The sequence below is a fragment of the Hyperoodon ampullatus genome (genome assembly GCF_949752795.1).
Source record: "Hyperoodon ampullatus genome assembly, chromosome: 2".
NCBI classification, from domain to species: Eukaryota; Metazoa; Chordata; class Mammalia; order Artiodactyla; family Ziphiidae; genus Hyperoodon; species Hyperoodon ampullatus.
The window spans coordinates 169,894,949-169,920,365 of NC_136915.1; the positions used below are offsets into that span (position 1 = coordinate 169,894,949).

General features: G+C 39.2%; 1 protein-coding gene across 2 annotated transcripts in view; it reads right to left on the bottom strand.

The window, feature by feature from the left end:
- Window positions 1-874: 874 nt before the first annotated feature.
- The window catches only part of PRRX1 (paired related homeobox 1), a 70,819-nt gene continuing 46,276 nt past the window's right edge, over window positions 875-25,417 (bottom strand). Inside the window, exons 2-5 of one of the 2 annotated variants that reach the window (XM_079696510.1) lie at window positions 15,185-15,360; window positions 10,581-10,762; window positions 6,729-6,800; window positions 1,034-1,170 (exon numbers count right to left, since the gene is read on the bottom strand). In XM_079696510.1, coding sequence (XP_079552636.1) covers window positions 6,746-6,800; window positions 10,581-10,762; window positions 15,185-15,360 — 413 coding nt within the window. In that variant the 3' untranslated portion in view covers window positions 1,034-1,170; window positions 6,729-6,745. Of the gene's footprint in view, window positions 1,171-6,728; window positions 6,801-10,580; window positions 10,763-15,184; window positions 15,361-25,417 lie in introns of both variants that reach the window. The other variant, XM_079696511.1, reaches the window with a different exon arrangement.

Here is a 25,417-nt window from a genome sequence, read left to right on the forward strand (position 1 = left end):
GTGTGAAATTTGCTCTTTGTAGTGTTTGAGAAACTGCAAACTCAAGCTTGCAAGAATATTTTATATATATATAATATATAAATATATACAGTATATATATAAGTGTGCATCTGACTACCCTTAAGGCACCAAAGAGATATAGGCCATGCCTTTCACAACTTAGTCTTTGTTTTCCTAGAGAAATGTTTCTCCCTCTCTCAAGTGAAAAATATGTCTTCTATCAAATAGCCTATGACAGCAAATCATTCAAGAAAAAACAAATATCTTTAACTTAGGATGGCTGATTGATTGGATGGGGTGAGGGGTGGTAGTGATGGTAATATTATCCTCTATAGTTTAGAGCTTAAATCTAGAGCTTAGATCTAGAACTTAGAATTAGCCAGACATAGCCAATCACACTGGATCAGACAGGCCAGTGACCAGATGTTGTATACAATTGCTTTTTCTTTCCAGTAGCTGATGGAACAAGCTTACCATGACCAACAGAGATGGAGACAATGATAAAGGGAATTATGTCTGGCACAGATTCTTTAGAAAGACTTTGGCTTTTCAGAAGTTCCTAGAGCTTCTGTACAGAGAACTAGGAAGAAGGATAGTGTAAGACACTGAGGTTCAAACAGGTAGGTCAATGAGGAGACTATAGGCAATTATTCTGAATATATATACATATATGGTTTCTTTGGCTGCTGTAGATTCTTTTAAAACCCATACAATCATGGGGGTGGGTGGGCTGAACTTAACTGAAGAAGCTCAGAGTATATCAAGCAAAGCATATGAATAGAAGGAAAAACAAAATTAACACACACAGAAACAAGTGGTGGTGGTATCCCAGAGGGAGGAGGAACATTTGTTAACTAATTTTCATTTTGCTCCTCTCCTGCTTTTCTCTGCCATGGTCCCAATAGTTTAGTTCTGTTTGTTTGTTTGTTTGTTTGTTTTTATTTTTTTCCAGCAGATGTAGAAATGACAGAGCAGGATAGGTGTCTTATGGTTTTTGATTTCTTCTTAGGCCTGTTTAATTATTTTTTTCCTCAGTTGACTGTTGGCACCTGGTTCCTCTGTAAACTATATTCCTTGGCCTTCAGTCTCAGGTTGGCAATGCTGTTGGCCATGTTGATGCCCTGTGCAGGGCTATTGTTGGCACATGTGGCAGAATAAGTAGCCATGGCGCTGTAGGGACAAAGGAGAGAGCAGGGAGAATAACAGGCATTAGTTTCATAAAGCTGCAAGTCTGCCCCAGATGGGTACAAGTCTCAGGATGGGGGCAGGTAGGGGCAGGTGGGTTGGACTACATGACCTCTGAGGTCCCTTACAGCCCCAGATTCCATTAGTCTAAGGCCCTTGGAAAAGGGTGGCAGTGTTTTGAAGGGCAGGGAAAAACAGTGGAGCATGGAACAAGATGAGGGGAAAAGTATTTTCTGTGTTGGATACAGTGAGTAATGATTTATTTCTGGGGTGAGAGAAGAAAGCTGCTTATGGTGGATAACAGGTGTTTCATCAGTTGACCAGTTAAAACAGTGTTTAATCTTGTCCTGCCTACATCACCAGCTTGTGGGAGTGAGGAGGAAGAGAAGGAGGCATTTGCAAAGAAACTAAGGGGCATTTTTCATTCCTCATTCTAGGTAGCTGACATTAATCCTAACATATTTTAGATAATCACTGAATACCATATTAAATAGCGTACTTGGAGAACCAGTTAAATAATCTAAGATGACTTCTCTGCCTTTGTTGATCCACTGGTTGATAGTACCAAGCACTGCCAAATCAAGAGGTTTCCATTCCAATTGTCCTTTATTTTATAACTTACTCAAAAGTACTTGAGCAGCTTACACTGTCTTTTGGGTCAGTTATTTTGGAAATGTTTAAATCTCTTAGATAAACTAGCAAATGCTCCAGTTTCAGTATTCCTGACCTCAGAGGTAACTGTTTCTGACTGTTCTTATTACTGAGAAAAACCCTGAGTTGTTTTTCATTGTCAGAGACTGTAATTAAGACCTAGGAATACCGCTGGGCAGAAATTTGTAATTGGTGGTTTTCTATTAATTGTATCCATGAATTTCTTTTAAAGGAAAAGTAAAGGTTTCTTAGACTTGGATGCAAATTATCCATTACTTGATACTAAACAGCTATAAGGGAACTCATTTAAATTCAATGAAAATGTTCCTAGTTGTTTCTAAGATTAGCAAAATACCTTTCAACTGAGGGCTGGAATGAGATAGACTTATAAATGGAATGACATGTGCTCTTCTGGTGCCTGCATTCCTGTGCAATTTTGTCAGCCGCACAGGAGTTTGTGGTTCTGGGGATCAAGTGACAGACCAGAAAGAAAAAACTAAAGCTACTCTACAAATAGAGAGACTGTATCATTAATACTTATTTGGGACACCACATAGTCAAGATTTACAGTCAAAACTTATAGTCAAGACTCACAATAGCCTATTTCAGCTCAGTTGCTAGCAATTAACCCAGGAAAATTGGGTTAAAAAGTATAATTAGGTCTTTCCAGAAATGTAATCCTTAATTTAAGACCCTTATAACACTGGTATGTGTGTGAGTGTGAGTGTCTATGGTTGTGTCCTATGGCAGGCAGAAGACTCAGAAGGGTTCCAAAATAACCCTACACTCTTCTATTTCATTGTTGTGTGTTTCACTCTTACTCATTTCTGGGTGCATGATCTTAACTGTCTACACAAAGTTAGATTTATCTATAGCACCCTGTACTTTTCCTTTTAGGACTTATTTTAATTCCTCATACTATAAGCCCCATAGATGAGATACCACATCTGCCTTATTCACCACCGTGTCCCCAGGTAGAACTAGCACCATGTCTAGCACATATTTGGCATTCAAGAAAGTATTTAATGAATAGATAAGTAACTGACAAATATCTAGATATTGTATGATTAAACAGATTCCTGCTCAATATCAGTGATCTCTGTCATCCTGCTGTGAGTGATGATTTCTAAAAATATTTTACCAACATGCTTTTATTTTAAGGAACCAGTCCTTCCCGTTAATTTTGCTATCTTAATCGAATGTGCAAAATCAAAAGGGACATGACAAAAGCAAGACTGATGATTGCATATTCTTAATCCACCATAAATAGCTTTTAACAGTAAAAAGTGAAAAAATTTTGCTGCAGGTTAGACTTATAGAATAGACTATTACTTCTACTACTGTCTACCAAAAGACAAAGATAGAAGGAGTCCCAATTCATGTAGGTTTCAATTAGGAGTGAGATAAATAATCAGAACAACCTGTTAAAATGGGACAAGTTTTTTTCTTTGTTACAATATACCAAGAAGTCTCATTTATTTTCAAAACCCATATACATATTATCATTTAAGTTCTGTATGAATTACATGCTTCCATTCAAGACCCTACCAGAAATATATGCAAATCCATAAATCCCATACTCAAGAAATTTCTAGGATATACTGAAATCTAAGATTTCAAAGAAATAAAAGATCTAAGTAGCTAAGAAAAAGATAATTGGATTTGGGAAATGTACCTGAGTTATAGATTATGACATCAACCAAATCAGCCTTTCTCGGCCAGATTTCTGTGAGAGAATTAAGTCCTGAAGATGGTACATAGTACAATTTTAAATGCATAGGAGAGAAGCTGAGATTTTGAGTTATCTGTATTATTTAAGTACTGAGAATAAAATTAAATGGCTTCTGAAAACAGGAGGCTAAAACTTCATGAGAGAGCAGAAAGAAAAAAAAAATTCTCTGATGGCAAACTGTAGATTGTCATGGAGTATTGTGCTTTTACGCATTTGGCCCAATTTCTTGGGGGATATGTTTTCCATCCTTTGAGATTCTGGACAAGCAAAGTCCTATTTAATAGAGATTCTCTCTTTTTGTGATGATCAAAGGTGTGGCCACTTTCCTTAGCAGACAAAGGGAATTAGAACCATGGAGAATTAGTTTACTGAAGATGCTGTTACTGTTTTCTAGAAATGTCTACTGTATTTGCGATTTCAATTTTATCTATTATATAACCATTTTGCTGCAGTTACTTCATAATTTGCTAGTATCATCTGGTTTTCTAGTCTGAAGACTTAGTATGGTAATACATATCTTGGAAATACTGAGATTCTCTAACGCAGGCCAGATGTTAATAACCCAGATGAGATGAATGTTGATCCACTTCCCATCTCAAAACCAAATTAATGAAATTAGAGTTATATTTTACACAGGAGATTGGATTTTCACTGAGACATTTTTCCTTAAATAGCCACCTGTGTTTGCAGAGTTGAGAACAGCACCCTTGTCTAATTGTACTGTGGTGTTGTTCTAAGGACACCACTGTGTTAGTGAGACCATGACAATGACTTATATGTAGCTCTTAAGTTAGAGGGATGTGAGAATAAAAAAGCAGTTGATATTAATGAATGAGTTTTGCAATATCCTATACACTTGATAAGTGATAAGATTTTCACTCTATAAACGTTTAGGAAAGCTATAAACTTTCAAAAATCGGTCTAACTTATTTCAGCATCGCATAGCCATAAGAAATAGGATAAAAGAACAGAGACCATCTTAATTCACAGCCTCTAAACAAACATTTAGAGTACATAACTTTATAGGTAGAGGCTAAAGTGATATTGTGTGCACACACTAAAGAAAATGAGTATGTTTTCCCTCCAGTAGTTTGACATGAATCTAGTTTCTCAACTTAAACTAAAACTACCATTTAGGCAAATAGGGACCAGTCCTTTGACATACCAGTAATTTTCCATGTCACCAAAACTTCTAAAGCTCTGTGTTAGGAAAAGAACGAGAACCCTGAAATGTTTTCTCACAAGACAGAAACCAATGAGGTTAATAAGCTGTTTTCAACCAAATTAATGGGGCCATTCGCACCATGTAAAATGACCTCTCCTTCCTAAACAGGATTAAGCTTCCTGGGCTAAAAAGATGAGGTTGAAACTAGGTAAAATTTATTAAGCACATGATAACGCCAGAGCCTGCTTTCCAACAAGTAGAGATCCTGTCCATTGGTCTTGCCTTCTGCCTATTCCTCTAACAGGATGCAGACATGAGATGAGTACTAAGACTGGGCTTATAGGGTTTGGCCAAAGCAATATTTCTATTTAGTTTTGAAGAATGTAAAATTCTGTGTGTCTGTGACCAAGAAACGACATTGCTGTGTACAGGGCATTGAGGAATTAGAGATGAAAAAGAAATACTTGTATCCTATCTGTTGATTCAGCAAATCTGCTCTGGGACTTGCACAGAGCTGACACATTTAAGTAAGCTTGAAATTTTTCCCTCTCCTTATTTGGAGATTCCTAACAGATGGAGCCCAGCCACAGACAGCAGAATGCTAACCACCAGCAGGGTTAGAGTTCTGTTTTCACTGGGGACAAATCATTTTTGATAATTTCAACCTACCTTGAGAGGTTGTCGTGAGGGATAGTGTGTTAAAATGACTGCCAAACACCAAGGAAGTATGGAAAATACTATACATGGTATGGTTTTAAAGCCAGGAAACTTATGACCGTCTCCCCCTCTGCTTTCTAATCACCCAGAGTGTAAATCCCACAAATCACTAAACAATTGAGGAGAGCTGGGGGAACAATACTACCTGACTGACTCAGTTTTCAACTCTAACTTTGTTTTCTATTTGGCCCTTTGGGACAAATGATGACAAGCTATGGAAAATTTCACCCCAAAGGCAGATCTGTCAGCCCAAGAAGTCTATGTGTCCTCCTGAGATCCTAAGGCTTCCCAGCTTGGGATTTTTTGAAAGGCTGTAGAGCTTGAGGTTTTCATGACTCTGTGACGTGTAGAGGTTGGAGATCATCTCTTTGGTTTGTTCTTTTGTCAATGCAAGAACAGCAGGGGTATACTTGCTTCATCTAAGAAAATTCAATATGAGTTTTCCTAGGGAAATTTTAGTTTTAAAGAGAGACCCGATAAATCCTTTTGGAAGTGATCTTTTTTGTGATTTAAATAATCATTTCCAACTTCTGTTTTTAAAACTAAGAAGTTGATTTTTTTAAATGTACATTTAGCTCTTAAAGTGGACACATTTGGGCCATATTTCATTACTAAGCCTTCAGTTTGCACTGCATGTTCAGTGATGCTTCCACCATTTTAAACATTTCTTTCTAGAAATGTTTTATATATGAAGACTTGCATCTTTCTGTTGTCTCAATGATTTTTGTTTCTCTCTTTGAAATGCACATTGCTTAACCGTAGGTTCCAAACGCCCGTGTGTGATATATAATAGGGAAACTACTACTAGCTCAAGCTTAGATACAAGGTTACATAAGAGATTCACGACCCAACTGGCCTGAAGAACAGCAAGAGCCAGGACAAGAACATAGTTCTTCTGACCTCTGTCCCATCTCCTCTAAAACCTCACTATTCAAGGTATGTACCAAGTGTCAACAGCATGGGCATCACATGGGAGCATGTTAGAGGTACATTTCCCAGGTCCTGCCCCAGACTTACTGAATCTCATTCTGCATCGTACCGTGATTCACGGTGATTCATATGCCCAGTAATCTTTGCAGAGCCCTGCTCTAGGCTATCAGACTACTCCTAACTCTATGGACGTATTTTCTTACAATTTTGGTTTCCAATGGTGTTCCCCACTTGAGGACCTCACTGCTTTCATTTCTAGGACTGTTAAGCCCCACTTTCTTGAATATACTTAATTCCCATTGAAACCCTACCCCCAGCAGCCGCCCTCTTCCCCCTCTGACAAGTTACCTTTTCAGTGTCTTCCGTTAGAATCCGTTATGAAGCCCCTCGTGTAAACAACATCTTGGGAGGGACGAGGATCTATTTTTGAAAGTGTGAAAGGGAGAAATGAGCCAAATGCGTTCAGCAGATGTCAGGCAGCACCGTGACCACGATCAAATGAGGGGAGGAGGAGGAGAAGGTGGGGGGAGGGAAATTGTGGATAAGGATCGCTGGCCTCTCTTTCACTTGTCATTAGTTTTCTTTGAAGCCCAGCCCTCCCTCTGGAAATGGCACTCCAGACCAACACTGCAGAGCTAGGCCATTCTTTATCTATCTTTCATAGGAAGGGATGTCTCTGCAGAAAGGTTTCTTGACTACCTCATCTAAAACAACAGTCAAAAGTCCAGGACTTGGTAAACCACTGCTACCCGAGAGGCAGAGCAGTACAAGATAATGAGTCTTAAATGACTCTAGTGCTTGTGTGTGCTTTCATTTGCATAAGGAAACAGTTCTTAGCTAAGCAGTGAGCATGTGTGCCAAAGACAAGCTTCTTTCAACTGTCTAGGGGTAGATAAAGAAGACACCTGCCAGGACAGTAGTGTCCTGTTAAGGAATGCTTTGTTCCTTCTGGTGACTCAGTTGCCTACCTGATATCATCACCTCTAACACCCTCGAGGGAATGAAGGAGGTCATGACATGCTATAAACAGAGTGACCTATAAGTTCTCAGTTTGCCAGGGACAATCCCAGTTTATGCCTGTTGTCCTAGTGTCATTATTAATAGCACTCCCCTTTTACTTCAGAAGTGTCCCTGTTTGGATGATAAATTATACAGCCACCACTCTAGATATAAAAGACACCCAGAAAAAAGTATGTTGGCTGTTTCCCATCCCATAATTCTGACCATATGCACGCTATCTGCTTTGAGTCTTGGTTTCCTCCTGTCTTCTTCCACAGTTTTCTGTGGAAGTGAGCAAACTGTCCTCTCTGGCAAAACTGTCTGCTCCACTGTCCCTGGGTTGCATGACCAAGCTGCCTCACTCAACCCAGGGGTTACCCGCACACCCCAGAATGCGGACCTCAGTTGCAGGCATGCTTCACAGATCTGAGACAAACCCTGAATCAAACAGGCATGTTTACGTAGTTTCCTAGTCTTATACTATTTACTATTTTCAATATCGTGTAAGATTTAATTTGAATGAAAATATGGTTATGTGGCCTAATACTTTGGACAGAAACAGGGATCATGAGCCCTGGCTCTAATTCTGCTTGCTGAAGTCTTAAACTTGGGCAAGTGTTGGGTCTGTTCTTTGGAACCAGATCAAGGACAGAGCTGCCACACAGGAGCATCCAAGGATTAACCAAGAGAAATGCCTTTTAATGAATGTCACATGTGAGATAACTAATTTGACATAATAGTACCAACAGAAATAGCAAGTTAATTTTCCATAACACAAAAGGTCTATCATTTCCTTTGCTTTTCATCACTTGGTTTTCTTTTATATTTCCTTAACAAGACTTATATTTCCTACCAAGCTTCAAAATGTGAAATCATAATGTATTTTGGTTCTAAACATAGCAGAAAAATCCCTAAGAAACAAAATAGCTTTGTGCCACTTTTAGAAATTAATCAAAATATAAACACTTCAGTCAACATTGGGTCAAAAAACATTACTATTGATTAAATTACTGCTTAAACCATCATTTTTCTACTTAAATCTGGAGATTAATTTATTCTTCATACAGAATATGAACAATCAGATTCTATGAAATTTTTAATTATTTTTTACAAACTCTGTGGCTAAGAGAGAAATGATATAAAAGTATACCATGAATTGAGTAAGAAGTACTAGGTTATATGATTTTTAAGTGAAAGGAGCAGAATACAAAATAGTATTTATACTAAGTCTATACTATATGAAATAGTGAACTCTAATTGCAAAAATAAACACTAATTATCTCAAGATGGTAGAATTATGAGTGTTCTTTAAAGTGTATCTGGTATTTCTACATAATCATTCAAAGTAAAATAGAACACTTCCCCAAATAGCACACATAAATTGCATAATAATTTCAATTAGATGCCCATATACATAGTATGTATAATGCAGGCACAGGATTTGAACTTCTACTGAGGTCCAGGTAATCTAGCCATTAATTCAGGGAAGATTTCATCCCTGCTCATGCAGTGTACTGCCCTCCGCCTCTCACTGGTAAGGACCACGTGACAGCCATCTGGGTTATTACAGCTGGTATGAAAACTTCGTCACTAGGATCCAGGAAGAAAAAGGAGCTGAACTTCCTGGTTGTGACCAAATTCAAACCAGAGACCTTGAAACATCAAGCTCTCATCCACATCCATTTCCCAAGCCATTTAATGAGTCTATGAACTATCAATATTTATCTGGAAAACAAAGCAGTCTTCCACTTATTTAAAATATTAAAGAATATATGATTTCACGATGGTCTTCAAAATATGTTTTTAGTAAATCCTATGGGAGAGGAGTCTAAATTTTAAATAGGACACACAGATATGACTAATCTTTTGAAATCAGCAAAGCATACTATGTCTGAGAGCAATAGAAATTTCCAGTTTCCTATGCACAGAGTACTAAGACCAAAGCAATTCAGGCTAATTTTACAATGGGGAATTTAAAAGAAATTTTCAAATCCATTTATGGTGTTTCTTTCAAGGAACTTATTTGGAACAGAGAGAATATTTAGATGAGGTTTTTTGCTTTGATTAGAGTGATCAACTTTTGAAAGTATTTGCATTTCACTAATGTTGCATTTCACATCAGTAGCTCAGCATCAACTGGGAGATAATCTTATAATTAGTTTAAAACCTCTCTTTAAATTTTTAATTAAACTTAGCAATAAAAAGGTAAACAGAAGCATAATAAATGAATTTGTAAATACTTCCTCCTCCACTGCAATCAGCCAGAGAACACATAGCCTTGATCTGGTTTCTAAGAATACTCAGGTTTAGGTTCAAATAAAGACACTTTAGACTGATGACAATGCATTAGGCACATGTGTCTCAGCTTCCCTCTGGCATTAATCTGTATTTTCTGGACAGCATAATAAATGGAGGTTTAAAGCCTTTCCAAGCCATTGAAATAATACTCTGTTATTTGCTTCCTTAAAATTTTTCACCTTTTAAATATAAAAATTTAGTGTAAATTATACATTGTTTTTATATATTAAAAAAAAAACCACACACACAAACTAACCCCTCAAAGAACTTCAGATAAGTAGACAAGAATTAGCAATAGATTAGGAAGGCATCTTGGATCATAAGACATTCCCACCTACTAACAAAGAACTATGGCCATGAAAGTTATCTGAATGATCTTGGGTTTTTTCCCCTTCCCTCTCTCTCTCTCTCTCTGTCTCTCTCCTCCTTTTTTCCCTTCCTTACTTCTTTTCTTTTCATTCAAAATCAGTTTTATTGTGAAGTTTGCCTTTGGTCCTACACTTAGAGCCTTACATGTTAAATTCCTACTTGTGTATAATCAAACCAATCTATCAGATTTGGACATGGAGTGAAGTTTTGTTCCAGAATGATTACAAGAGGGACTCTGGGCATAGCTTAATGATCTTTTCTTTGAGATTCTTCCCCATCTTTGAAACCTTTGCAAGAGTTCCTGAGTCCAAGAGGAGATTGCTGATGGCCTGCCCCTCTCTCTTCTGCCCCAAACCCTGCTCCTGGGGCAACTAGTAATCTCCTGTGAAAATCTGGGGATGTCAGCAAGTTGAATGTCTCTGAAGAGGTTAACCCAGTAAGAAATGTCAGCCAGCTGCACAAGCAGCTTTAAACGTGACCAACCGCTGAGAAACATGTGGAAGCGGAGCAAGGGAGAGTGGGCCAGTCATTCACCTGTACGGAGAGGCCGTCCCCCAGGAGAGATAATCAGTGGGTCTTGGGGCAGGACGAGGTACGATGGGCTGCTCCACAGCAGTCACGTCTCCTGAGTAGGATTTGAGGAGGGAAGCGTTTTTATTGGCCAGCATGGCTCTCTCATTCCTGCGGAATTTGGCTCTTCGGTTCTGAAACCACACCTGGAAGATTGTCAGGAGGAGAGAAGAGCATGAGGAGGGAGAGAAAAAACAAAGAAGAGGTTCCATGAATAAAGTCCTGGTTGATTTTTATCATGCAATACCTTCCCAAGGAAGATATAGGCTAAGTATGGAATTCTTCCCAGAACAACAGAAAACATGCCATAATCCTTCCCTGGTGGGCCATGTTCCAGGGCTATTAAGGACAAAGCCTATTAGAACAGGACCATGAGGTACTTCCAATAATCAAGCCACCGGAGATGGGATCCATGACTAACCCATGTGACAGCAAAATATGGATTATAATCCTTGTTGTAATTGTAATAAAAAAAGAAAAATCTCGTTAGACTTCTGCACAGATACAATGGCATTTTAAAAGTTTTTTCAAAATTCTTCAAAAGGCAAAAACTTCAACTGCTTTCATAATACTTATTGGATATGTAAAGAAAATTCTCCATCTTCCCAAAAGTAGACCCTGCGACAGGATTTAAGAAGCAAATAGTTTATCTGGGAGGTGCAAGGTGTAACAGAGGGAGGAAGTAACAGAAGAAAAGCAACCTCTAACTGTGCTACTGAACCAGCTTCCTCTGTGGGAGCTCAGTCCTTAAGGGGCTCTAAGGACTGATGCAGGGCACACACCTCCCACTGGAGGGGTGAGAGAATTGTGGATTGGTACACTGGCTCCTGTCAGTCATTGATTATAAATGTTCCAACACTTCTGGCCTGTCTCCCGAAGTTCTAGAAAGAAACTTGTGAAACAGAAATGCAGATACTGAAAATTGGAAGTTGGCTGGAGTATATTTAATTGTAGGGTTCCAAGGAAATGGGCAGTACTGATATCATCGACTACAGCTAATGATAAACCTACCATTTATTAAGTGCTATTAGGGCTAGGAACTTATATAAGCACATTACCTACATTATTTCTAGTTATTATGACAATTCCACAATTAGGTTTTATTATTTCTATTTCAGAGTTGAGGAAACCATTTCAATGAGATTAAGTAATCTGTTAAAGTTCTCACAAGTAATAAATGGCCGAGTTTTTGAGCTTAAGAACATCTGACTCATGATACTACAACTCTTCCAGACTGCTGTGGTATTTTATTCATTCATTTACTCATTCAAGAAGTCTTTATGGCGATTGCGTTCTAGACCCTGGCCTAAATACCGGGAATGGAGAGGTGAGACTTATTCTCTGCTCATAAGCAGCTCACAATCTATTAAAAGATAGACATGTAAATTTGAAAAATTACAAGAATTTTAAGTGCAATTATGGAAACACATGACAAGGTGTGGGAGAAAGAAATCCTATGGTGTGGAGTGGGACAATTTCACAGTTCTAGTTGGTAACATTCACATAAAATACCACCTGATTGGTGCACCATGGAAGACCGGGGTGCAAATCAGTAGAGGCAGAATCTTTTCTGGCTTCACCTCTTTTGTTTCTAATGTGTCCTTCATATTGCTATTAGAGTTATCATTTTAGAGTTATCATTTTAGATGCAAATATAATTGTATTAGGGCTTCGCTTTAGCTTTATATCATCCTCTGACTCTCCATCACCCACAGATTAAAATCAAAATGTCTTACCATAGAACAAAGACTGTTCGAGAATTAGCTCATTGTGCACCAAGTCAGCCACATCCTGTATCACTTGAATCTCATGCACTGGCCCTTCATCATTTCCAATCCTACCTGGGCTTAAGACTCCCAAATATATTTGGTTATTTTCCCACCTACGTGTATTCACACTGAATGTTCTCTCTGCCTGCGATATTCTTCCCTTTGGTCCACATGCCAAAGACATGTTTTTTAAGATTTAACTTTACTATCACCTTCTTTGTGAAATGTTGTAGTGGAAAGAACATAACTTTAAAGTCTAACAGAGTTGGATAAAAACACTGGCTCCATGACTTTAAAGGTTTGTCCTTGGATAGTTATTTAATTTCTCTGATCCCTTGTCCCCCAATCAAATGAAGATAATTATACCTACTCACAGGTTGTTGTGAGACTTGGCTCAGAATGGCTGCTTAATGTTCACGTATTCTCTTTTTCCCCAGGCAGATTTAATCATTCCCTCCTCTGGTCTATCACTAATTCTTGAACATTCCTTTAGTGTAGGAATCATCTTACTCTATGATAATAGTATGATATGCACATCTGTCTTCTCTGCCCCCAGTCTGTAACATCTTTAAGGAGAGAGGCCAGTGTATTATTTATGCCCAGCAAACCAAAACCAGTTCCAAGCGAATAACAGTTGCTCGATAAATATTTGAGGGAAAAAAGTGAATTTTGCAAAGATGATAAGATATGGCTTCCATCCAAGAGGCCTTCACAGTCTAGTTGGGGAAGTTGGCCCACATACAACTCAATATAATACATGTCATGTTGCGATAAAAGCCATAAATATAAAGAAGGCCAGAGTCAGAGGGAGTGGTTCACACTGGCAAAGGGTAAGACTTCATGGAGGAAGAGTAAAGTCACGGAGGGAGAATTCTGTCCTGCTCACGTGGGAAATGTTCACAACTCTAAGACATTAGAACGTAGTAGGATGGAAAAGGTGGAAGATAAAATAGTTTCCGCATATAAGAAAGTCATTTGCTCATTGTTGTGATGGGGCCAAAATAGCTCTCAACCCAAAATTGTTCTTTCACATTTAAAAAAAAAATTTCCAGCATTGCCCTGTCCAGGTTTCCTTATTTGAAATTCAGATTGCCATGGCAAAAATGGTACTTTCAGGAATTGTGGGTTATTGGCCTAAAATTATTTATTAGGCCACTGCAGGCCAAGCCTGGGGTATAAAACATATGGGGTCTTGAAGGAGAGGAAGGGATTTAAGAGTAGAAACAGAGAACATGTTTGGAGAACTGTGGTGAGCAGCATGGGGGAAGAGGATGGGGGAAGGCAGACCTCCGAGTTCTGCTTTGGACTGCAGGATGGAGAGAGCAGAACTGAGTTTGTGCCTGTGGACCACTCTCATCTGAGCCCTGAGAGACTGCCACGCAGTAACACACGCATCCTCACGTATGCCTTCTCCTCACCTATCCTCGGGGGCACCACAGTGCCCAGGCAACTTTCCCCTTTTGTCAATGACATTTTTTTTTTCTCCTGGGGAACACTTCTAGGTGAAGTCCCTGTTTCCCATGGGGAAAACTCTTGCACACTCTCTTCAGGCTGAAGGGACCTCTAGGACCCTCTCCCTCAACGAATGTCTCTCATAGCATAGGGTACTAGATACAGTTCCTACCCTCCACACCCTTCGAGTCTAGCTCAAGTCCCCATCAAGAGGGTTATTATTTGCAGAAAGAAACCCTTTAAGCCCAGACTGAACACAGATATGCAAACAATAACTCATTCGGGAAGACGACAGATTTGGCCCACAACCCGTCTTTATCAAAAGAGCAGCCTACCACTGGCAATATGGAAAATAATAAAATCTTGACTCTCAGCAAAGATAGCAAAGCACTGCTTGAAAAAGCATTTAGCCAGAAGACTCTCTTTTATTTAAAATTCACTGTAGTGCTTAAAATCATGAACTCTGAATCTGCATTTCTGTCTTCAAATCCTAGTTCAGCCACTTCCTAGCTGTGTGACACTGGGGAAACTACTTTAACCTTTGAGTCTCAGTTTCCTCATCTGCAAGATGAATAATGTTATCCACCCCAGTGAATTGTTGCGAGGATTAGACAGATTAGTTTATGTAACTACAAACACTAGTTGGCATGTAAGGGCTCAACTAGTGTTATTATGATTATCATCATTATTATTCCTAATCACAGGTGGTATTATTTCTAGATGTCTGGCTTGTAGTTGATTGTCTCATGGCATTCATATTAGAAACACATGCTATTCTCTTTCCCCTGTCTTACATGCCCTTACCCTTCTTTACTTCATAGAAACACATCATCATCTATTTGAATGTGCTCTTAATGCAGTTCCTAAGGGCAAGGTCTTTGGTGTCTTCATTTCTGACTCCCATCCATGTCCATAATTGTGTGTATTTATAATACATTTCCTGAAGATTTGGATATTCCCAAAGTCTGGAGAGGAAAACTGAGATGGAAGACAGAGAGTTCATCTCTCTGGCCACCCAACAGCTCAAGTCGAAAGCTGGGATGTGGACGAGGGAGTGTGTGGAGTCAAATGCTCCAATGGACAATGTTTATAACACGGATCTGGAAGGGTGAGAAACACTGGGAGGAATGAGACCTCTAGCAAGGCCTTGTCTGCCCTACTGAAAGGCATTCACTTCAATTTTTAAAAATACTCTGCTGCCAAAAGAAACACAATTAGAAACTGATTCTGTTCTCATGTTGTCCATTTATAATTCTTTTTAGTATCAGCTCTGGTCTGAAACCTACAAGTTGTGTTTTTCAACAGTCTTCAGAGATGTGCCTCTAAGGAGGGGAATACTCCGGTTACCTGCACTCTGGCCTCGGTGAGGTTCACCCGGCGGGCGAGGTCTTCTCGCACAAAAGCATCCGGGTAGTGTGTCCGCTCAAAGACACGCTCCAAAGCCTGCAGCTGGCTGCTGTTGAAGGTTGTCCTGTTCCTCCGCTGCTTTCTCTTTTTCTTTTCCTCTGAGTTCAGTTGATCATCTGGAATAGAAGAAATTGATGATAAGGAGCTCAATAGTCACGTTGGAGGTCCCGGTTTACACTTCTTTACTGTGTACCTAGAGTGAGATTGTTTCCTTGGCTCACATGCTTATCAAAGTGCTATAGCCGAATGCCACTTTCAGTGTGCAAATGCAGGCACTCGTGCTATCATGTTCATACGCCAAGAGCCCGCAGTAGTTCTGATGCTTCGTTGCTGCTTCTAAATCTGGGACCAGACCTGAACTGTCAGAGGGATATTTTTTGTATGCTGAAAAAAAATTTTTTTGAAGCCTGTTTTGTCAAAGAGGGCTAAAGGAAAATTTAACACCTCTCCATATTCTCTGGAGATGGGGGAAGGAGAGTAGATTGCTTTGTACCTCATTTGTCTTAGATAATATTAGAAGGATCTCTGTTTTACCATGCATTTTCCTGGAAACAGCAAGTGGCTCCTAACTGTATTTGCTCAAGGCTCCATGCTGTTGCTGAGGCAGGCTTCAGGGGTCTCAGCCTAGATCAGAGCTAGTGCTATAACGCCATCAAAAGCTGACACCGACCTGAGACTCACCCTCTAAGAACTCAAGAACAGTCCTGAAACATCTCTGAAACAGTTTCACTCCAACTTTGAGTTCTAAGGCTTTGAGCTCTTGGGAACCTTTGGAGAATCATTTCCCCATGTTTTCACCTGTCAAGATTCCTCCTTGGTTTTCTCTGAGTGCCCCCAAAGGCTCCCTGGCAAGCTGATCATCCAGGTTGCCCATGGCAGTCAGAGAGTAGTGTGCTCCTGTCCTGCCACCCTCCTTCAGCCCAGACAGGAATGATGGACGTGTGAAGCTGAATGGAATACCAGCTGTGCTAACACCACCATCAAGCCCTCACCCTGACGCCCAAGCCACTGCAGAGCCCATGTAGCACTCAGAGATTTACAGTTCAAGCTGCTCAGGCCCAAGTCACATGCTCAGCCTGAGGAACTGAACTCACACTTCCAGTCACTTTCCCCACTCAGCTCAAAGAAAAATATGAGGAGTGAGAGTGAGGATGGAGAAAGAAGAGCATGGCCACTCGCTCCACATTCAACAGAAAGTAGCTCTCAGCCATTTTTTCCAACATGTAAAGTCTCCTGATCCTCTCTGACTATAAACACACAAAACACTCAGAAAATTACTAGCATGAATTCTAATGCCCCAAGGAGAGTGACCCACCCCCCTGAGCTATAGTAGTATTATTACAAATTGAGGGCATGTTCCAGATTTGGGTGGGGATTCAAAGTGCAGCTTAAATCTAGGAGTTCCTAGCTCAGATCTCTCAGTGCCTAACTGAGGCCTCCAAGGCTTTTTGATGAGAGACCGCTTCTTCATGAGTGCTGCTTCATCAGTGATGCCCTTGGAGCTCAGAAGAGAGACTGCTCATTCCTTCCTGATAGTTAAAGCACCTAGATATAGTAAGTGCTTGTTGAATCTGTGTCCAGGGAAAATGTGAAACTTTTCCTGTCTTTAGAAAATTGTTTCTGTAGGAAAAAAAAAAAGCCGTATGATCTCAACCACATTCCCCCAGCTAAGAAGCAGCTGACACCCATTCTCTCAGCGTTATGGTTGTGTTCAGAGTTGACCACCTCTCTAGTTTCTTCCACTGTGGTACCTCAACAAGGAGCCCTGCTTTGAAGGCACTTTTGTGACACTCTCAATAAGAAGGTCAGATCAGTGGCATCTTGAGAATGGAGCCAATTTAATTATCATGATTTCTGGGATCTATCAACGCCTGGAATATTCCATCCAACGACCCTGATTTTACCACTATTTAGCTATTAGCAAAATTAGTTTATAATAATGTCAACACTAGAGTTCAAACACCTAGGATCATACATCTTTCAGCTGTTGCCTTGCATTTGTATGCTCCTTCCTATGTGAATATTTGAAGGCATTCCTGTTGCTCCCATTCTCTTTCTACATCTTTTTACAGTTCTATGTCTTGCACTTCAGGATTCTCTCAGTCATTCAGGCCTTTTGACAGCACCACACCTGTATTTCATGCTCCTATTAAACAGAAGTCTGCAAAAAATCTTTAGCTTGCATACCAACCCTAGACTGAGACCAATTAGACCCTAGGCTATTTTAATCATAAAAAGGAAATCCCTTGTTAAGCCAATCCCATGATTTGCTTTCTTTCCTCAAAGAAAATGCTTTCTCAGGTATAACCACAAATTATAAATCTTTTATGCTGTTTGGTAAGCCCATTTCTTCTTGTACTGCCAAACTATGATGGAGAACAAGAATTTTTTATGTTTTGTTGTTAGTACTACAACCTGCTGCATAGCCTTTCAGTAGTTCTTTGAAATCTTCCACTCTTCACTCACATTCCACTGCCTGTCCACCATAAACCACCAACTCCCCTGACATGGGAGCAAGGGAAATGGAGAATTACAGTTTATGACAGAGAATAAATAGCTGTGATGACCTGAAATGATTCCAGCAAAAGTTTCCCAGCGAATGTTCTTGTTGTTTTTAACAAATGAAAACACCAGTCCAGATCATGTTGAAGGTGAGAAAAGACACACAAATAACAGGGGTCCAAGGAGTGTATCTGGCAAATGTCCTTCAGAGCACAAGTATAATAGAAAGAGACAGTGAGGGGGCAACAGAGACAGCTTGAGCGGCAGCCCTTCGGCTCGTCTGTCTTTGCTCACTAATCACCAACTATGAGCTCCCTGTTTTCCCCCAAGAACACAGAACAGGATCAGTACAATCTCATCAGCAGCATGAGAGAAAATGTGAACATCATACGGGTTTACAAATGTGGGGTATTTGAAACACCCGGGATAAGGACTGTTATCAGATTCTGAGCTCTGGTTGAATACACGGTAGAGAAAGTAGTGTATTTTTATCATTGCTGGAATATCATCTTTCTTGTAAAAACAGCTACTGTAAAGGTTGATTTTGAAGGATGCTGTCCAAGGATGCTGACAGCCAACTGGCTATCAGGAAATAGCTAATTCTTTGGAATTCTGAAATGGGTAGGATTCACCAAACTGCAGGATAACCACAGAGTACATGGATACATTTTTATCAAAATCATGTTTCAAATCCAAGGTGTTTACAGATTTTATGGATGATTATGTATGTTATGAACGATTGAGTAAATTGTAAGTATGCAGTTACTGCCATGCTTTCTAATAAAAATGATCTTATTAGCAGGTTAATTTTCACTTGGATTCATGAGTCATAAAATATTGGCACCACATGAAACCAGGGGAATTATCTAATTCAACCCTTTTATTTTACAGATGAGGTAAATGAGGCTTAGAAGAATGAAGTGATTTGCCTCAAATCACAATACAAGCTGTGACTGAGCCAGAGCTAGAAGCCAGGACTCCTTTTTTTTATAATTTAAGGTATAGTTGATTTACAATGTTGTGTTAGTTTCAGGTGTACAGCGAAGTGATTCATATATATATATATATATATATATATATATATATATATATATAAAATACATAAAAGAATATATATTTATTCTTTTTCAGATTCTTTTGCTTTATAGGTTATTACAAAATATTGAGTATAGTTCCCTGTGCTATACAGTAGGTCCTTGTTGGCTACCTATTTTATATATAGTAGTGTGGAAGCCAGGACTTCTAATTCCACTCTACTTTTAAGTGCCAATGACAATATACACCCTGTGCAGGAGAGGGGCAATGACTCACCAGAGATATAAATAAAAAACCACTACCCCAGGAAAAAGTTTTATGGGAAAGATAGGTTTATCCAAACTAGCTGTATAAAGAGGGTCTCAGGAAGAGGGTCCACGTGTATCACATGTTGTTATCCCTGCCAGAAGAGCCATTAAAAAAATGCAACCATTCTCATCTAGGACAGCAATTTTGATCCAGATGTTCTCGGATTTCACTTTTCAAAGGCCTCTGTAAGTGCTTGCTTCATCAATTAAGTGTGTGCAGGGTTACTTTAGCACAGTAGTAAACCCTCATCTTCCATCTTCTCCTCACATTCATATTAGTACTTCCCTTTCTTTCATTTTAGGACACAGTTCAAAATCTCTGTCTCGGGCTTCCCTGGTGGCGCAGTGGTTGAGAATCTGCCTGCCAATGCAGGGGACACGGGTTCGAGCCCTGGTCTGGGAAGATCCCACATGCCGCGGAGCAGCTGGCCCCGTGAGCCACAATTACTGAGCCTGCGCGTCTGGAGCCTGTGCTCCACAACAAGAGAGGACTCGATAGTGAGAGGCCCGCACACCGTGATGAGGAGTGGCCCCCACTTGCCACAACTAGAGAAAGCCCTCGCACAGAAATGAAGACCCAACACAGCTATAAATTAAAAAAAAAACAACAACTCTGTCTCCTATGACACACCTTAATCCTACTTTCTCTATAAAACTTTGCTGATAATGCCAATCCATATTGATTTCTCCATATCTAAATTCCTAAACATATTTTAGTACATAATCAAATACTTTTTAAAAATTATGGTTCATTTCTTTTTATGTAAATGTTTTGTCACCTCGCTGCACTCGAGTATTCCTATATAAAAGACATAAGGTCTTTGGATAGATTAAATGACAATAAAATTTGAAAGAGTTATAGTAATATTGTGGTATAGAAGTAGTCCCAGAAAATTAGAACCTTGGTGATTTACGTAAGGTTTTGGAGGGCTGAATAACTTCTGATTCCAATTATTATTTTTAACAGTGCATAGTAAATAATTAGGTTAACATTATCTTTTGTCCCTGGATAATTTTACCTGTGGAGGAAAAAAATCTTTTTACCATGTTGCTTTTTCAAACAGGTTCACCACCAGATTTAGAGAGATGGGAGAAAGCTGGGTGGGTCTGACTCTTCCGTAAATGAAGGAGCTGGTCCTTCTTTTTTATTCCCTACAAGAAAAGCAGATCTAAGATAAATGAATGATTTCAACAAACAGGAACACGCAGCGGGAAGAGCTGCTAAAGAAAATGGTGTTTCCTATGGAACAGGATGTTAGAATACTTATCAAGCACTTCTTTAGGAAAGAAAGCTGTAAATTCTAGGGAATTTAAGTAGAAGTTTCAAGAAGAAGTTAAAGAGAACAATAGCTCTGTCCTTGGCTCTAGCTTGAAATTCACTCTGAACTTCACTCGTGGCTGCTGAAGTTGCACTGAAGGGAGGGTGGAGAAGACAGGGAGGAATGCCATCCTCAAGCATGAGGAGAACGCAGCACACCGCGGTCCCTCCTCACTAAGGTTTGCACTCACTGTGCAGGCTCCAGTTAACTCCCAAAGGCCCTGACCCTCTCCTGCTCTGTACCTTGTGGGACACTGGAGATTCCAAAATCAGTCAGCCAACTGTAATTTAAAGGTACAGCAAAAACATATTTTAGGAATAAAATCTGAAGAAAAAAATGTGTTTCGTATGCCTGAGTCACATCAATTTGAGAAGAAATCTGATGCAAGAAGATAAAACGCCAGCTTCAGTAGCAGAAACCAACCATCACATCAAAGCTTGTCATCTGCCTTTTGGCTGAAAACATGGCAGGCAAGCGGATCTAAAGAGCAGCCTGCTGATCATTTTATGGGCACTGAAGAATGTTTTCAAAGGAACTTATATTGCACAACTACTTACTTTAATGGGATTTGTGTGGTTCAGGCCCTGTAACCTTTGGAAAATTGAAGGGAAGTATAATTGTAAAAGCCACTAAAAACTGTTTAGCTTTTATTGCAAGGCTTATGAAAAGCAGTGAAATCCAGCTATGGCATTCATTTGAGTTTCTTTGGTTACACTAAGCTCCAATTGTAATTAGGACAGCATCCTTTTAATAAGTGCTCTGATAAATGGCACATAGGTCCTCACTGGGATGAGTGTAGACTGAGTTTAGCACATCCCACTGACCAAAGCCAAGTTCAGCAGCACATCCGCATCTTCTCTGCAGCATACCTGGTATCCTCCACTGCTGAATCCCAGCAACTGTCAAGAGTGACCAGGTTTCAGCCAATACAAATGCCCAACTGTACAGTTATTACTCACCTTAGGGTCATGGCTGCCAGAACCTGAACTTTGCATCATGGTCTTTGATGAGTATATTTTTTCCTTTACTGTCAACTTGGCGTAGACATGGTTTATTTTTGGTCAAGTATGAGTCTTAAACCTTAGAAAATAGCATTAAAACACCTTAAACATTTGGGGGAATATATGTTCTTCGGAGAATAAAATGCTCTAAAATGTTTGAAATAATGTTATTTTGAATGGTTTTCACCCAAAAGATGGATCAATGGCTCTGTGTAAAGCTACAGTGGTTTCAAGCAGATACAGCTCAAAGTTGAGTTCTCTGAATATAACCAACTCTCATTTGAAATAGAAAATACTGGAGAATATGAGGTATCATAATACAGTTTGTACTGCTTTTCACTTCTTCATCTCACATATTTGCTTTCACCTCTGTAGGACCAATACATTTCCATACAGTTAAAAATATCAACACAATCCATATCATCTTATCTACTTTAACTCTCTTAAGACATTTTTCTGAAAGGATTCCTGACCAGAACCTTGAGGATATCTGATACAAAGCAAGCCTTCCGATGCAGCCCTATTATATTGGAACCCTAGCTTTCTTCTGGGACTATATTGACAATTTTCCCCATGCTATCATTTTTCCATGTGACTCTGGGTCTATTTTAGACTACAACTTCAGAGTACAAAGTTTACATGTGTATTTAATTGAAGCTCTTATCAATGCTCAGTGAATACAAATTAATAGACATAAAATATTCATATATTGGAATTATTATCATAGGAGTTCAGTTACTGCACGAAATACCTTCTCTTCGATAAAGACATAAAATTCCAGCTTCAGATATGTAACCTACTCCCAATTCTCTAAGGATGAATCACTTATTTACTCATTTTTCAATTCATTTCTGGATGTCGAAAATAGTGGAAAATGAGAATGTTTTACTCAGAGCCAACTACACTATAATCATGAGGGAGTGCAGTGGAGTAGACAGGAAAGTTCACTGGCTTGGCATTCAGAATGACCTGTGTTCTCCTATAGGCCCTGCTACTTTAGTAGCTGTGTGGCCTTGAGTAAGACACTTCACTTCTCTGAGCCTCAATTTTCAAAACAATAAAATGGAAGTAAGACTACCTACTTCCTAGGGTCACTTGAAAATATAATGAACACAGAGCAGGCAGATAGTCTGTCACAGAGCAGTTGTTTTGTAAGTGGTGGATTTTACAGCTACCACTGCTGCTGCAATTTCTCCTTGGAGGTGGATTGTCAAAACCACTGCTGTTCTTCCTTTTTTCTTCTGCTTACTGTTTGTTGGTATCTAACTCTTCACTAAGATCTCTATCACAGCATAACTGGGGAGATAGTGAGAAAAACATTCAAATACGTTGATCTGGCTTAGTTAGGTTTGATGGAGAGCATAGTTGAGATCTAGGGAGCATGAAAAATGAGTAAAAATTTTATAAATTAAAAAGAACTGAAACATGACAATAGACCCAAAATTGTACATGGAAATCAGTGCAGTTGGGGTCATTTTTCTACTGCTAGTCAATTCCTGGCTTTCTAACAAGGCAGTCAATTTTCCTTTCTCAATTAAAATTTTGAAAAGAAACTTTCAGAAAGCAGGCAGATTCTAAGACTCAAAGACAGTTAAGCAACCTGCTCCTTTAACAAGTAATCTCACTAGAAACAAGTTTAAAAAAAAATACAGGAGAAAGGAAGAAGACAACCAAGGGCTAAACCCAGGCTATGAAAATTCAATGATTTCACAGCCTGTTTGCCTCAGGTTGACTAATTCGGTTGCCACATGTCTAAAAACACAAAAGTTGGGTCATACTACTCAATATTTATTCAGTGACTTTTTTTTTTGTAAATGTCTGAGCATTTTGGTGAATTCCAAAGGGATAAAAAGAAACCAAGGAAAGCAAATTCTGGGAAAAGAGTGAGTTCTGATGGAGATTTTAAAAGCTTTCTAAACTTGTAGTATTCCAGGTGTGTGGTCCCCTTGGAAGTGCCCGGTATTTCAGTAGGATTACAAACAAAGCTCTAGAGGAGTTATAAGCTCCTGTCTTCTTTGGGTAGCATTTTCCCTTTGTAGTAAGACTTGTTGTTATTTTGTAAAAGACACAACATCAGTCTTAACATTAGCAGTGGAAATTGGTGTCTTCATGGGAGGCAACCACTATAAGTCATTTTTTTTTAATGATTCATTTTTTGGGTAATAAATTTTAATGTCCTCAAGAAAAATATGGTAAAAAAAATACGTTTTTTTAAAAAAACAAACAACCATAGCTAGCAGCAGATAGTAATGAAGGAGATGTACATGATTAATGAGTCAGCTCAGCTCTTGAAAGGACTGTAGTGGTGGAACAAGACTCTTTTACTTGGATAAAAAGACAATTATGAGGCTTGAACACTTGAGAATAGAAGCATGACTTGTCTTTCCTTATGCTTTTTCATCTCAAGTTAAAAGGACAGATGCCTATAGCAGAGAAAGTCACAGAGAACAGAGAATTAGCTTTTCATCATAATAAAGATGGAGCCAAGGATAACTCTGTTAACACTGGACAGAGTGAATGAAGAGGGCTAAAGAGGAGATTAAAGCCCCTCTCAGGTGTTACTCTGGCCTCTGACATCAAACTAATATAAAGACTAAAATATGCCAAAATGGTCAACATAAGAAGCCTCGTATCTTTAAACAATGCTTAAGTGAAAGGAAATTAAAATTCTCTTTCAAGAATTAGAAAAGCCAAAGTGTAAATGGTGGTTTAAAGCTTGACATATTCTGAGAAATGTATCACACTGTAACATCTCTGGATTTCAACTTTCTTATCTGTAAAATGGGGTTGCTTTAAGACATAAACAATACATGTTTTTTAAAAATTATAACAACTAGGTATATACACATTTCCTTCTATTTTGCTTTAAATTCTGTTATGGAGCAATTGTGGAAATTGGCAATTAGGGCGTTAGATTGGCAATCAGGAGGTTCAGATCCTAATTCAGCAGGATTGCTGACCAAATATGTGATGTTTGGCCTTAGTGTTCTTACTGGAAAAATTATAGGTTGGACTAGGCAACTAAGATCTCTTTCAAATCCAGCACTGTGGGTTTTTTGGATTGTTTTTATATTTTCGGTATCTAGCCCAATAGAAAACTTTTAATAATTGTTTGTTTAAGGCAATGACTGAACCATGTCCTTTGGTTTTTGTTGTTATGTTTTTGGTTTTGCTTTGTTTTGTTCTTGTCTTTGTTTTGGAAAACCTTTGGCTAGATGACATATTGGATGAAGACTATTCTGTAATTACTCATGCCTGGAGGAAGCTGAAGTGATTGACCCATTCCTCTATGTCCAGAGCACTCTGCAGGTATGTCTCCAAACTGAAATTAATGTGAATCTTTATTTTAAAAGAAATTAGTTCACCTATAATCGCAGTCAAGAAAAAGAGGAAACCTGAGAGGTTTCTAAGAAACAGTTATTCTAACATTTAAATTTACTTAACAGAAATGAGAATAACTGCTATTTCTATTATTACTTCTACTAGCTTTGACCACCTAACTGTGGGTTGGGTGACAGTACACTTGCTGAAAACACTGTCTGTGTCAACCACTTTAGACTAATCCCCAAACTGGTGCCACTAACAATGGTCACACTTATTCTTTTTTTTTTTTTTTTTTTTTTTTTTTTTTTTTTTTTTTTTTTTTTTTTTTGCGGTACGCAGGCCTCTCACTGTTGTGGCCTCTCCCGTTGCGGAGCACAGGCTCTGGATGCGCAGGCTCAGCGGCCATGGCTCACGGGCCCAGCCGCTCCGCGGCATATGGGATCCTCCCAGACCGGGGCACGAACCCGTATCCCCTGCATCAGCAGGCGGACTCTCAACCACTGCGCCACCAGGGAGGCCCGGTCACACTTATTCTTGACCTTCACATCCTGTCTCTATCACCTTATTCATTCATTTGAACCAATATTAAGTGTGCATCTACTACACACCAGGCAAGTAGGTGCTCTGAGAAATAGACAAATATTACATGTAGTCCACCTTCAAGGAACTTTATAATTGATTTGG